General features: G+C 39.9%; 1 protein-coding gene across 2 annotated transcripts in view; it reads left to right on the top strand.

The window, feature by feature from the left end:
* Positions 1-16,128, top strand: part of LOC139738463 (lactosylceramide alpha-2,3-sialyltransferase-like) — a 48,636-nt gene that overhangs the window by 17,299 nt on the left and 15,209 nt on the right. For both annotated transcript variants that reach the window (XM_071649087.1, XM_071649088.1), the window contains exons 4-6: positions 3,930-4,094; positions 5,495-5,682; positions 6,617-6,680. In XM_071649087.1, the coding sequence (XP_071505188.1) occupies positions 3,930-4,094; positions 5,495-5,682; positions 6,617-6,680 (417 nt within the window). The remainder of the gene's footprint in view (positions 1-3,929; positions 4,095-5,494; positions 5,683-6,616; positions 6,681-16,128) is intronic.

The raw sequence follows: 16,128 nt of genomic DNA, 5'->3' as shown, positions 1-16,128 counted from the left end.
TTACGGCTGAATTAAGCTTCTATTAGTGTAAGTTATGATCACATACATTTTTTTCTTTTTTGCTTTGTAAATGAAAGACATTCACCAAAAATCTGCATTTCTTTTCTATTGTGAGAAAGGTTAAACTATATCAAAGCCAGCTCTTGATTATTCAATCCGAATATCAAACCAAATTTAGCGACAGAATGTAAGGATGAAGTTTATGCATGTGCCTGTGCATTTGCCTTTATAATTATAAAAATAATAGTGGGTATGATTATGACTATGACTATTATAGTATGTATTTATTTATATCTTATTTATACATAAGGGCAGAAGAAGAAGTTAGGTGCACGTCGTCAAGATAATGTTCTCTCTGATCATTTATTTACTAGAGTTTTCGGTCGTCTTGTCTTTGTCAGGATATTCATGGTACAACTTGTATGATGGTGAACACGCATTTTTTTCTCAACCAGGCAATTTTACAGACATACTCTTTATCCAATTGCAGATCATCAGTGTATACACTTTGCAGACAAACTAAACAAAAATGACAATCAAAATCACTTTTGCATTCTTATTTTAAAGCTCAAAATGGTATTAGCTATAGAAATTGAATGTTTGAATATTAAATGCCCAACGCAACTGAATGGGCGTAGATCAAATGCGGGTATGTGTGTCCCGTTTATATCATGTTCTGACGGTTGTCAGCGGTGGAGTGATGTTAGACCAGTAAAAGGTAAATGGACTTTATTGGTGTGGATATCTTTTCTGGCGCTGATACAAGTCTAAGTTTGCTGGTGTTTTAGGTTTCCGGTTCAATGACATTTATTTCCAGCAAATATAATATGATGTAATATAATGTAATGCAATGTAATATAATATAATATAATATAATATAATATAATATAATATAATATAATATAATATAATATAATATAATATAATATAATATAATATTATATTATATTATATTATATTATATTATATTATATTATATTATATTATATTATATATAATATAATATAATATTATGTAATATAATATTATATTATATTATATATAATATAATAAAATATGATATAATATAATATATAACTACCAGTATAATATACGATTAACTTAAAACTGCTGGGGCCCGTTGCATAAATGTTACAATTATGGTAACTTTACAATCCAATGGTAACTTCCATGAAATTCTTGATCTTGATTGGCTGTTGAGTATTGTTACCATGGAAGTTACCATTGGATGGCAAAGTTACCATAATTGTAACTTTTATGCAACGGGCCCCAGCTGGAGGCACATCTCCATGTTGTCAAATACTAATAGCAATAGGAATTCTAGGTTCAGTTCCAGAGGCTAGCCTTGTTTTGTTTGTTTTCATTTTTCATCGGACGTGTCCTACCGATTAGCTAAGTGAAATTTTATGAAAGGCGAGTCAGGTGCAAGAAAAAGTGGAAGACCATTAATTCTGGGTAACGTAAAGTTTGGGTGTTTTTCTGTTCATTCACTCATTATAGGTACTTCTCTGTATAAAATGTCTATGAAATCAAGAATCTGTAGCAAGTGCTAATATTTATTATTATTGTTATCATCATCATCATATGTATCTAATCTATGTTTGTTGAGACTGTCATTTCCTGTCTGTGGGAGCATACCCGTCAGGACTCTTTCTTGTAGAATGTGGAGACGAAACATACCAGCACAAGAACACGGAAACAATAACAACTGAATGAAGTTTATCCACTTCTATAGCATTTGTTGAGTTTCTCAAAAGGATATGTGCATGTGTATGTGTGTGACTGTGGATAGTGTATGTGTTAGGAAAGAGTAAACATCGGTTCTGTTGGCTGATTGGTGCAGCCATTGATCAAGACCAAAAAGAGTGTTGTTTTTTAGCACCGTGTTGTGTTAATAGAGACAAGAAGTGTAATGAAATTGTCCTTTGCGTGTCACTGTCAAGCAAGAAAACTGAAGGAGAAGAGAAGCTGTGCTCCACAAAATAACTGAAACAAACAGAAACTTAAGACATTATTTGAATATACTTCTTTCCCCTTTATCTCTACTTGGCAATGACAATGCTTGGGCTGAGTAACTGTTTCCTGTTTCTTAGCTGTCACTCTTTCATAAACGTTCTTTTTAAAGAAATGGCAGTTACGTGTGAACTCAAAAGTGTTACTTTTTCCTCTGTCGTGATCTCTGCGCATCGGGTTTTAATAATCTTGGCAAAACTACCATCTGAAACATGACAACATTAATGGCATGGCAACAGTCCATCATTTTCATATTTTGTGTGTGTGTGTGTCTGTGAATTTAGTAGTCAATGCCAAAATCATGAAATCATGAAAATGAGTCTAGAGAGTCATCCAAGAAATGAAATAACAGGGGGAAAATGCTTCCTAGTTATTACGGGGCTTCCAGAGAAGCAAGTTCGTGAAAAGACTGAATAGATGCGGTTACCATGCAGGATGTTTTGTGGTCATTTCATCTGTTTTCTGTCATACCCTCATAATTGACCATCCCCCTCCCCCCCCCCCCCCCCCCCCCCCCCCATGGGCTGCCAAGTGAAAGTGTGATGAGCATAGAAAAACGGCATCACTCCGATTTGGCATTGACATTAAAAATAGAGAAGACCTTTTTTTCTCTCCTTGTCAGCCGATTTGGGAAGAGAAGTGGCATCTCCCACCCCCCCCCCCCCAAAAAAAAAAGCAACATGTGAAGACCTTTTTTTGTTGTTGTTGCTTTAGTTTATGTGTGTGTATGTGTTTTATTTGCGTATCAGTCAAGTTAGAGAGAGAATTGTCACTGGGTCAACCTTTTTATGGCAAAAAAATAGATCGGTCACTGGATTGGTATGGGTTAGAGAATAATGATGATAGAACCCACCTCCAATTAGTCTTCCATTGTCTATTTCTAGATCATTTGTACATACGATCTTTAGAGATGTCTTGTAATGTGTGTGCGTGTGTGCGTGTGAGTGCATGCGCGCTCAGGAGGCTATACTAGTATTGTAAAAAGACACGAATCCACGCATTTGATTTTATGCGATGAATCCACTTTGATAATAACTATGGCACAAAATAGCGCAGAGCGTGACAGGATCTGTAATTTGATCCAATTTATGGAGACATTGATGCTGAGGGTGAATTCAGCATTGCCTCGAATTATCAGTTTAACTGATGACAAGACTTCGTCACGAGATTTGACAAGGATACGATGGTTTATTAGTTGTTTGTTTGTTTGTTTGCTTGTTTTTGATAACCGTATTGTGTCATATCGGATGTTCAGTTCAGTTCCATTAATTTCCATTGTTTCTCAAAGCAAATAACAATTTCATCACATTCATACAACAGGTAAGAATACAAAATGTATACTTGCAAGTATGCATGTGTCTTGATTGTAGCAAATAAAGAACACACTGAACACATTATGTTAAGGGTCATAATGGTATAGAAGGCGTCTCAAAGAAGTAACAGAAATAATGATAGGGCCCGCATAGTAACGAGCTAGTCTGTAAAACTGTATAGGTCCCAAAATTCACAGGTATGGAATTATCAAGGAGAGCGGCTATGAGTGTCGTGACCAGCGAAAATAATTACAATATAAAAATCAATCTTAAAAACGCATGTGGGCAGGTTACTCTTTTCTACTTCTTCTTTTTATTTATTTTTTCTTTCTTTACCACCCGGTAATATAGAATATGTGTCGGCCCTGTATAATGACAGACGCAGTTGTGTCGTGAATTACAATGCAGAAATCGAACGATATGCCTGAAACAAATCAATCTTTATATTCACATGGTTGAAGCTATTAGTGCCGTGAATAGTTTATCGCAACGCTTGTGGGGGTCATATTCGTAACAGCTGTGGTGCCTGTTGATAACAGAATTTTCACGTGATCAGCATACAGCTTGTAATCTACTCGTTCTCATTCTGTTCTCTCTTTGCAGCAGTACTTCAAAGTCGGACAGAACAAACCTGCAAGGTCAGGACGCTATCGCAGTAGAGAAACCGTCAGAGATGAACGTAGTCCACTCGGCCGAAACATCTCGGAATAATAGCGACAGCAAGCCGACCCCAGCCATCCCCAAACCGGCAGAAATAGATATCTCAAGGTGTGGTGACGTTTGAGGTTGTTCACATGTCGTTATCTTAAGATAATTGCTTACTACCCCGTGATTTTGTACTCAATTAAAGATGACAATAACGACATTCAGTGAAATTTATGAATGTAACAATTATGGAAGCATGAAGAAAGTATCGATATTTTGTTTATTCCCCATTTCTCTCTTTCTTTCCTTGTATAAAAGCCAGCTGTTTTGAGATGTTAATATCTGTAAAAATCTGTTTCTGTGGGTGTAAAATAAACTTTGGGGAACTTTAAATCAAAGAATGATACTGTTGTGCATGTCTTCTCCATTTTCACATCCATTACATGGGGCTCGACACTGACATTTTTTCTCGGGTGACCCGTTCAGGCAACACACACAAAAAAGAAAACAAATCTATTAATATTAGATTTTGATGAGTCAACATAAGAGGAAACATAACAATCCATTTTGAATGTTATTTGCCCGATCGGGCCATCAACAGGTAAGCTGTTAGGAAACTTGATGGCCCGACATCATTATTAGTGGCCCTGGGCCACGGACCACCGGGCCACCGCTAATTTCGAGTCCCGTTTAACATAACTATTTTGTTTGATGGCGTCAGAGAGAGAGAAATATATATAAAGGTACTTTTTAATCTTAGGATATTTTGATAAGGGTAGAATTTGATAGATAACCGCGGTAATGTCGTCGATGAATCTGTTAGAGGAAAGAGGTAAAAAAGGGGATGGGATGATGAACATCTTCGTTATAGCAAATTAATATTTTTGCACGAACAATATTATTTAGGATCTCGCTCTCGATCTCTCGATCTTCTCGATCGTCGATATCATTTACAGTCGATATCTCTCATGAATGCTGTATGTATAGTTAGTTGTTTTATCACGTGATTTAAAGCTGATGATTGCATTTTAGTGGGATGTTCTATTTCAACACGAAATAATATGTGTTCCACTTCTTGAGCTGCACACACTTGTTTCCGTTTCCTGCTAGTAATCCCCGTCACGTTGCATGGGACTAGACTATACGTAGAATTAAGCGCCCGAACGGTAGGTGGCGACATAATCTAGGCAACTAAAAGACTGCCTAAAATATGCCCCAATCCCATTGATCACACGTGTGAGCCGAGGAAAGGCTCTTTCGCTAGATCATCCAAACTATATGTTGAATAATCTGATCTAAGAGAACAAAGCCCCTTTGTCTTTAGTTTAAGCTCGGTCAGTCAACTGAATAGAAAGCATGCGAATTGGAGTCAATCCCTGTCTCTATCTGATGTAGTAGGACACCACTGTTCACTATTACATTGAGAAGAACATAGATATCGTCACATTCTGTCGCTTTATATTTAGTTATTTCTAATGCCACTTTTCGATGCTTTAAATATTGTTTGTGTATTATTTGTTCAGGCAAGACAAGGCTGACGCAGCACCAGTCATAGAAAGACCTTCGTGCACCAAGGGGAAGACACGCCAACGCCTTGACAATCTATTTGGGGAGAAGTTCAATCCCAACCTGCCCCCCTTCGCCACCCCCGAGAGTATAGAGAGCCAAATATCGAAAAATTTCCCCTTGCCGTTCGGATTTAAGGGAGCTGGTAAGAACTTGCACTCTCTTGCACAGTCACACAATTACACACAAACCTGGATAGCGGCCACCCACAGGTGGCCGCTAATGTCTTCTAAAGGGTTTTCTCGGGGGGGGGGGGATTTTGTAGTAGCCATACAGGGCAGGTGGACGCTATAGACAGGTGGACGCTGAGGCAGGTTTGACTGTATATATAGTATTTCTACTCTCACACATTATGTTTCCACTCTACTCTCACATAAATTCAATGATACAGCGATTACAGTACACCATTTGAACATGATGTATGCATAACACAAAATAATACACAGGAAATTATCAGGGACCGCTGATATGTAAGTGTATTATATCAAAGTATTATATCTTTCTGTTGATCGTTTGTTGCATGGGGCCTCAGCCAAGACAAACTTTGCTGTGATAGCGGTCTCCGTAACTCCGTTATTGTTTTCTCTCTCCCATACTTCTGACCACCTCCCCACCTCACTCCGGGGTCGGAGGGACTAAATGCGTGTTCCCCAGATCTTCGGTAACGGGGTACTTTTGGCGCGACTAAACCACTTTAGTTTCATTGATATTTTGAACGATTAGCTCGTCAGTGATAATGCGATCCAGTGATAAAGATCCCAAAACGAATGAGCGTGTATATTAATCTGGTGATCTGCAGTCTATGAATGAATAATCAAGACGTCTATTTTCAGTTCCAATGAAGTGATGAAAACGATACCGTGACTATCCGACGTAGGACCCTAAATCTCCACGTAAATGTAATGTGAGAAAAGAATCTCAGCTAACATACCGTTGTCCTAATACATGTATTATGAAAGAAGTTCGACACGTTTCTATGAGTCATGCACTATCTGTTCAGTGTCTCTGTGTTGTTGTTGTTGTTCGTTGTTGTTCATTATTACAACTGTTGAATTTTTCTTTGTTCCTTTACTTAACAGAAAGTATAGCGCAAACCGTTGTGAGTAAGCTGCCTAACACCGGTCTACCAGACATCATATCAAGGTGTGTACCTTCACTGCCACAGCATGGTACAGTGTACTTGTATCTCACATTATAGGTTTTATACCTGTGAAAAAAAAAAAAGTGGACCAGCTCGCAAGCTCCATCACATTGTCATTCAAAAATGATACTAAAATAGATGAATAGAATAATGAATATATGTATGTATATTATACATATATATATATATATATATATATATATATATATATATATATATATATATATATATATATATATATATATATATATATATATATATATATATATATATATATATATATAGAGTGTGAGAAGGGGTATCGACCATTTACAGTACCAGTGTGTGGCCTTCATTATTTGCATTCAGTGTGAAAAGAAGAGCCAGGTGGACGTAGCTAGGTCAACGTGTCTGTTTATTGCCGCCGAGCTTTCGGTCCCAAACGGACCTTCATCAGGGCTGTAACGATACAAAAATGACTCACTCGTATGGCTACACTAATAAATATATATTCATATATGTATACTAATATAAATCTAACTGGCGTGAGTCTGTAATGACTGTGTAATCAATCAATCCGTAATTACAGCTGTGTATAACATATTCCAATAATCATATACATAATCAATTGCATATTATTGAATACATTTCATATCACACTCGTGTTATTAATTGAGGTGAAGGTATATAACAAAAACACCAATTCAGTATCCTCATCTTATGTGTTGTGTGACAGACGACTGTAATAATATCAAACTAGACATTTTTATGTTGTCGACGATAATACAGCATGTGGCAGCATTGCAAGACGTAAGTGGCTGTATAATACAGTACAACAGCCACGCGTCATCTTCTGGCTATCGTATAATGAGGTAAATAATACTGATATACCACAACTATTCATATACATACAGTTGTATTATAACATATAACAGAATATTACATAAGGTACAGAATATGAACGGTTCACATAATAAAAAAAGGATTTACCTTATTAATGGCGGATATAAAGGCTTGCGGCGGTGTCTGTGTGGGTTGAGTGTGTCTGTTCGTGTGTGTGTGTATGTGTGGGTTGGTGTATGGTTGCATATGCGCATCACATTGTTGCGCATGTGCAGTTAATGGTCTGCTGGTTAAGGATCAACATTGATGCCATTTGGCTGTAATGTTTTTAGTGTGGCTATCCAGTAGGATTCACGATTTAGAATCACAGGGCGGGTCTTCTTCTTGATTAGTTCAATGGCAGTGATTTGTAAACAGTTCAGGCTGTGTTCTGGGAGGTTGAAGTGCCTTGTGTATGGGAGGTGTTTTGATTGTGTGTTGAATGTTCGTATTTCTGAGCGAGTGTTGTTGAGTCGTGTGTAGAGTGTGGTTTCTGTTTTGCCAATGTATTGCTTCTTGCAGAGTGTACATGTCAGTAGATAGATGACCCAGGTTGATTTGCAATCGATGTAGTCTGTGATGGGGTATGTGCGATTTGTGGTGGTACTTGTGAATGAGTTTGTTTCTGTAATGTGTTTGTGTAGGATGCATTTGTTTGATTTGCATTTGTAGAAGCCAGAGCGAGGGTGGATGTCTGTGTGTTGGTGGTGTGTTTGTGTTTTCGGGTCTTTTGCATTAACTAAGATATCACGGAGTGATCTCGGTCGGCGGTATGAGATGAGAGGGGGTTCGGGGAAAGTTTTCTGAAGTGATGATGACGACTGTAGTGTTGAGAGGTGCTGTTGGATGATGCGTGGAATTTTTTCCGTGGCTCTGTTGTACGTGACTGTGAAGATTGGTCTTTGTGTTTTTCTACGTTTGTGGTAGGTGAGGAGTTCAGGTCTGGGTTTTTGTTTTGCTCTTGTTATGGCATCATCTACGGTTTGTGGGTCGTATTTGCGTCTTACGAAATGGCTGCGAAGTTCTTCGAGATGATGCGATTCGTCTTCTGGGTTAGAGCAGATGCGTCTCACTCTGAGGGCCTGGCTATATGGTATACTGTGGAATGTGTGTTTGGGATGGCATGATGTGGGTAGAAGGTATGCATGTGTGTCCGTGGGTTTAGTGAAGATTTCTGTGTTTAGGGTGCCATTGTAGAGTAGGAGGTATGTGTCAAGGAAGGTGATTTCAGTGTCGGATGACTGAAATGTGAATTTGATAGTGGGGTGCGCTTCATTTAAGGACAGTTGGAAGTTTGACAGTGTGCGTGGTGATCCTAGCCATATGAATTGGATGTCGTCAATGAAGCGTTTCCAACTGCCTGACAAGATGCTTGTGGTGTTGGTTTTCGAGAAGATCAGTTTCTGCTCTAAGTCATCCATGAACAGATTTGCATATGAAGGAGCGCAGGGGGTCCCCATGGCAGTCCCATGAGTTTGCTTGTATACTTTGCCTTGAAACTGAAAGTAGTTGAGGTTAAGTACAAGCTCTAAAAGGCGCAAGAGTTGGTCAGTCGGGGGATGTGGATTGATGCGGTTGTCCAGTGCGCGTTTTGTTGCTAGGATACCCTCATTGTGAGGTATGTTTGTGTACAAACTACACACGTCGGCTGATACTAGGATGCTACGTGGTGAAAATGGGGCATGTTTGGTGTTTATTTCCTGTATGTGTTGTAAGAAGTGTGTTGTGTCTTGAATGAAAGAGGGCAATTTTTGAACAAGCGGTCGTAAGTGTACATCGATGAGTCTGGAAATTTCTACAGTTGGGCATGCGCATCCGGATACGATCGGTCTCCCAGGGTTGTTCTCTTTATGAATCTTGGGTAAGAAATAAATGTTAGGGCAGGTTGGGTGTGGTGGGGTCAGTACCCTCTTGACCTTGGGATCAATTTCTAGTGGTTCAATGGCTTCCTTTACTTGTTCTAGATAAGTTTGTGTGGGGTCTTTGTCTAGTAGTGTGTAGGTGTTGTTATCTGATAGTTGTCGTTCGCCTTCAGCGATATAGTCAGTGGTTGACATTATGACAGTTGATGAGCCTTTGTCCGCCGGTTTGATTACAATGTCCCTATTTTTGCATAGGCTTTGTAGTGCCTGTCTCTCTGGTTGGGAGAGGTTGTCAGTGCGGTTATTGTATCTCTGCACCATATTGTCGATGTCACACTTGACGTTTTCCAAAAAGACCTCTAAATGTGCATTGTGAACAGGTGGGTTCCACTTGCTTTGGGGGCGGAACCGTCGTTGTGTCTCTGACACAATGGAATTGTCAACATTTTCAGTGGTGGCTGCTAATGAGGCCGTGGGGTCAAGAGCCGATTCATCTTGGGGTCGATCATTTTCACTGAAAAACACTTTCAATTTCATTTGTCTTTCAAAGTTAAGAAAGTCTGTGTTTACTTGCAAATAATCAATACTGGGAGGGGTTGGGCAGAAGGTAAGACCTTTTGAAAGGAGACTGACCTCTTCAGGGCTAAGTACATGGTCAGAAAGGTTGACAATTGGCACCATTACATTTCCCAATTCTTCTCCTTCTCTACTTGTTTCATTATTGTTGGAGTCAGTTGTATTGCTTGGATTACTGATTCTTCTTCTTTTCGTGTATGCTCTCTTGTTGTATCGCCTATTTCTCTGTTTGTTCCGGGGCTGTGTTGGCTTAGAGGAGCTGGCAGGTAGACTGTCCGGTGGACCACAGTTCTGGTTGCGTTTGATTGACGCCCTGATTTCCTCACACAATTTTTCATCCCGTTTCAGTTTACGTTCTTTCTGTTTCTTTTCTTCGTGGTTTTGCTTTGCTAATTTCCCATGGATTGAGTTCAGTGTTTCATGGTAAACTCTCGGGGTTGTATTTTGAAAGAGTTCAGCTTTGGCCGTTTCTATGTTCGATTGAGTGCTTGTTATTTTCCGCGTGATTTCTGAGGAGACGATGTCTAGAAGCTGGCGAGATGCAAGCCAAAGTGTAGTCCGCCATTCGCTGGTTGTGTCATCATCGCAGTTGAGCGCGCATGATTTCCTCAGGAGTAGGCCTTTAGGAATGATGTCTCTTTCTTTACATTCAAATAGGTAGTCTTGCTGTGCGTGTAGATGGTTGAGAGTTGCCAAATTTCTTCTTATTGTGTTGTAGTGAGCCATTGTCGTATCCTTTTGTGGGGACCTAGATGTTCTGGTCCCGGACGTTGCACTGCCGTCCTCACTGGACTGGATCCACTGGAGTGTGACTCCCGGATACAGGCCGATGACCGTTATCAATACATAGAGTGTGAGAAGGGGTATCGACCATTTACAGTACCAGTGTGTGGCCTTCATTATTTGCATTCAGTGTGAAAAGAAGAGCCAGGTGGACGTAGCTAGGTCAACGTGTCTGTTTATTGCCGCCGAGCTTTCGGTCCCAAACGGACCTTCATCAGGGCTGTAACGATACAAAAATGACTCACTCGTATGGCTACACTAATAAATATATATTCATATATGTATACTAATATAAATCTAACTGGCGTGAGTCTGTAATGACTGTGTAATCAATCAATCCGTAATTACAGCTGTGTATAACATATTCCAATAATCATATACGTAATCAATTGCATATTATTGAATACATTTCATATCACACTCGTGTTATTAATTGAGGTGAAGGTATATAACAAAAACACCAATTCAGTATCCTCATCTTATGTGTTGTGTGACAGACGACTGTAATAATATCAAACTAGACATTTTTATGTTGTCGACGATAATACAGCATGTGGCAGCATTGCAAGACGTAAGTGGCTGTATAATACAGTACAACAGCCACGCGTCATCTTCTGGCTATCGTATAATGAGGTAAATAATACTGATATACCACAACTATTCATATACATACAGTTGTATTATAACATATAACAGAATATTACATAAGGTACAGAATATGAACGGTTCACATAATAAAAAAAGGATTTACCTTATTAATGGCGGATATAAAGGCTTGCGGCGGTGTCTGTGTGGGTTGAGTGTGTCTGTTCGTGTGTGTGTGTATGTGTGGGTTGGTGTATGGTTGCATATGCGCATCACATTGTTGCGCATGTGCAGTTAATGGTCTGCTGGTTAAGGATCAACATTGATGCCATTTGGCTGTAATGTTTTTAGTGTGGCTATCCAGTAGGATTCACGATTTAGAATCACAGGGCGGGTCTTCTTCTTGATTAGTTCAATGGCAGTGATTTGTAAACAGTTCAGGCTGTGTTCTGGGAGGTTGAAGTGCCTTGTGTATGGGAGGTGTTTTGATTGTGTGTTGAATGTTCGTATTTCTGAGCGAGTGTTGTTGAGTCGTGTGTAGAGTGTGGTTTCTGTTTTGCCAATGTATTGCTTCTTGCAGAGTGTACATGTCAGTAGATAGATGACCCAGGTTGATTTGCAATCGATGTAGTCTGTGATGGGGTATGTGCGATTTGTGGTGGTACTTGTGAATGAGTTTGTTTCTGTAATGTGTTTGTGTAGGATGCATTTGTTTGATTTGCATTTGTAGAAGCCAGAGCGAGGGTGGATGTCTGTGTGTTGGTGGTGTGTTTGTGTTTTCGGGTCTTTTGCATTAACTAAGATATCACGGAGTGATCTCGGTCGGCGGTATGAGATGAGAGGGGGTTCGGGGAAAGTTTTCTGAAGTGATGATGACGACTGTAGTGTTGAGAGGTGCTGTTGGATGATGCGTGGAATTTTTTCCGTGGCTCTGTTGTACGTGACTGTGAAGATTGGTCTTTGTGTTTTTCTACGTTTGTGGTAGGTGAGGAGTTCAGGTCTGGGTTTTTGTTTTGCTCTTGTTATGGCATCATCTACGGTTTGTGGGTCGTATTTGCGTCTTACGAAATGGCTGCGAAGTTCTTCGAGATGATGCGATTCGTCTTCTGGGTTAGAGCAGATGCGTCTCACTCTGAGGGCCTGGCTATATGGTATACTGTGGAATGTGTGTTTGGGATGGCATGATGTGGGTAGAAGGTATGCATGTGTGTCCGTGGGTTTAGTGAAGATTTCTGTGTTTAGGGTGCCATTGTAGAGTAGGAGGTATGTGTCAAGGAAGGTGATTTCAGTGTCGGATGACTGAAATGTGAATTTGATAGTGGGGTGCGCTTCATTTAAGGACAGTTGGAAGTTTGACAGTGTGCGTGGTGATCCTAGCCATATGAATTGGATGTCGTCAATGAAGCGTTTCCAACTGCCTGACAAGATGCTTGTGGTGTTGGTTTTCGAGAAGATCAGTTTCTGCTCTAAGTCATCCATGAACAGATTTGCATATGAAGGAGCGCAGGGGGTCCCCATGGCAGTCCCATGAGTTTGCTTGTATACTTTGCCTTGAAACTGAAAGTAGTTGAGGTTAAGTACAAGCTCTAAAAGGCGCAAGAGTTGGTCAGTCGGGGGATGTGGATTGATGCGGTTGTCCAGTGCGCGTTTTGTTGCTAGGATACCCTCATTGTGAGGTATGTTTGTGTACAAACTACACACGTCGGCTGATACTAGGATGCTACGTGGTGAAAATGGGGCATGTTTGGTGTTTATTTCCTGTATGTGTTGTAAGAAGTGTGTTGTGTCTTGAATGAAAGAGGGCAATTTTTGAACAAGCGGTCGTAAGTGTACATCGATGAGTCTGGAAATTTCTACAGTTGGGCATGCGCATCCGGATACGATCGGTCTCCCAGGGTTGTTCTCTTTATGAATCTTGGGTAGGAAATAAATGTTAGGGCAGGTTGGGTGTGGTGGGGTCAGTACCCTCTTGACCTTGGGATCAATTTCTAGTGGTTCAATGGCTTCCTTTACTTGTTCTAGATAAGTTTGTGTGGGGTCTTTGTCTAGTAGTGTGTAGGTGTTGTTATCTGATAGTTGTCGTTCGCCTTCAGCGATATAGTCAGTGGTTGACATTATGACAGTTGATGAGCCTTTGTCCGCCGGTTTGATTACAATGTCCCTATTTTTGCATAGGCTTTGTAGTGCCTGTCTCTCTGGTTGGGAGAGGTTGTCAGTGCGGTTATTGTATCTCTGCACCATATTGTCGATGTCACACTTGACGTTTTCCAAAAAGACCTCTAAATGTGCATTGTGAACAGGTGGGTTCCACTTGCTTTGGGGGCGGAACCGTCGTTGTGTCTCTGACACAATGGAATTGTCAACATTTTCAGTGGTGGCTGCTAATGAGGCCGTGGGGTCAAGAGCCGATTCATCTTGGGGTCGATCATTTTCACTGAAAAACACTTTCAATTTCATTTGTCTTTCAAAGTTAAGAAAGTCTGTGTTTACTTGCAAATAATCAATACTGGGAGGGGTTGGGCAGAAGGTAAGACCTTTTGAAAGGAGACTGACCTCTTCAGGGCTAAGTACATGGTCAGAAAGGTTGACAATTGGCACCATTACATTTCCCAATTCTTCTCCTTCTCTACTTGTTTCATTATTGTTGGAGTCAGTTGTATTGCTTGGATTACTGATTCTTCTTCTTTTCGTGTATGCTCTCTTGTTGTATCGCCTATTTCTCTGTTTGTTCCGGGGCTGTGTTGGCTTAGAGGAGCTGGCAGGTAGACTGTCCGGTGGACCACAGTTCTGGTTGCGTTTGATTGACGCCCTGATTTCCTCACACAATTTTTCATCCCGTTTCAGTTTACGTTCTTTCTGTTTCTTTTCTTCGTGGTTTTGCTTTGCTAATTTCCCATGGATTGAGTTCAGTGTTTCATGGTAAACTCTCGGGGTTGTATTTTGAAAGAGTTCAGCTTTGGCCGTTTCTATGTTCGATTGAGTGCTTGTTATTTTCCGCGTGATTTCTGAGGAGACGATGTCTAGAAGCTGGCGAGATGCAAGCCAAAGTGTAGTCCGCCATTCGCTGGTTGTGTCATCATCGCAGTTGAGCGCGCATGATTTCCTCAGGAGTAGGCCTTTAGGAATGATGTCTCTTTCTTTACATTCAAATAGGTAGTCTTGCTGTGCGTGTAGATGGTTGAGAGTTGCCAAATTTCTTCTTATTGTGTTGTAGTGAGCCATTGTCGTATCCTTTTGTGGGGACCTAGATGTTCTGGTCCCGGACGTTGCACTGCCGTCCTCACTGGACTGGATCCACTGGAGTGTGACTCCCGGATACAGGCCGATGACCGTTATCAATACATAGAGTGTGAGAAGGGGTATCGACCATTTACAGTACCAGTGTGTGGCCTTCATTATTTGCATTCAGTGTGAAAAGAAGAGCCAGGTGGACGTAGCTAGGTCAACGTGTCTGTTTATTGCCGCCGAGCTTTCGGTCCCAAACGGACCTTCATCAGGGCTGTAACGATACAAAAATGACTCACTCGTATGGCTACACTAATAAATATATATTCATATATGTATACTAATATAAATCTAACTGGCGTGAGTCTGTAATGACTGTGTAATCAATCAATCCGTAATTACAGCTGTGTATAACATATTCCAATAATCATATACATAATCAATTGCATATTATTGAATACATTTCATATCACACTCGTGTTATTAATTGAGGTGAAGGTATATAACAAAAACACCAATTCAGTATCCTCATCTTATGTGTTGTGTGACAGACGACTGTAATAATATCAAACTAGACATTTTTATGTTGTCGACGATAATACAGCATGTGGCAGCATTGCAAGACGTAAGTGGCTGTATAATACAGTACAACAGCCACGCGTCATCTTCTGGCTATCGTATAATGAGGTAAATAATACTGAATATGTTATACACAGCTGTAATTACGGATTGATTGATTACACAGTCATTACAGACTCACGCCAGTTAGATTTATATTAGTATACATATATGAATATATATTTATTAGTGTAGCCATACGAGTGAGTCATTTTTGTATCGTTACAGCCCTGATGAAGGTCCGTTTGGGACCGAAAGCTCGGCGGCAATAAACAGACACGTTGACCTAGCTACGTCCACCTGGCTCTTCTTTTCACACTATATATATATATATATATATATATATATATATATGTGTGTGTGTGTGTGTGTGTTCATTTATTTATTTTAGTATCTGTTTTGAACGGCAAAGTGTTAATATAATTATATACATGTGTATATATATATATATATATATATATATATTGTAACGAAATTCGGTGGAACCGATTCGATTTAACTGTTCGATTAGTATTTGTTATGATCGATAGTGTCTATAACATAGAAAGGGGCACAATATCGAAACGTTGGACAATCGTTTCAAGGTGGTAGTGCATCATTATGAGTTTTAACATTTATTATTAAATATGTGGTTACTTGTTTGTCGTGGACAAGTTTGGATTATCTTAAGACCAATTCCGGTTTAGACCGATGATACATGCCGAATTATAGTAACCATGTACAAGAAATACTGTTAAAATGTATAATTCTTGTACGAATTTTGTAACCACGTCAACATTGTAAATAATTTGAACGACTACTGCGGGTATTTTCCGCATTTGTCACGGTCGTGCGGGATTGCCTCCTCACTCCGCGATAGGAGGAGAGGCATATAAAGTGGCCGTTGTGTGACATAGTCCGCAACAAGCAGCCCGTGTATGATACATTTCAAATGTGTTGT

This window comes from Diadema antillarum, unplaced genomic scaffold (genome assembly GCF_040938485.1).
Source record: "Diadema antillarum isolate AM-2024a unplaced genomic scaffold, OU_Dant_1.0 seq00000744_RagTag, whole genome shotgun sequence".
Classification (NCBI taxonomy): domain Eukaryota; kingdom Metazoa; phylum Echinodermata; class Echinoidea; order Diadematoida; family Diadematidae; genus Diadema; species Diadema antillarum.
The sequence above is the reverse complement of the archived record's forward strand: the minus strand, read 5'-3'. Positions and strand labels throughout refer to the sequence as shown.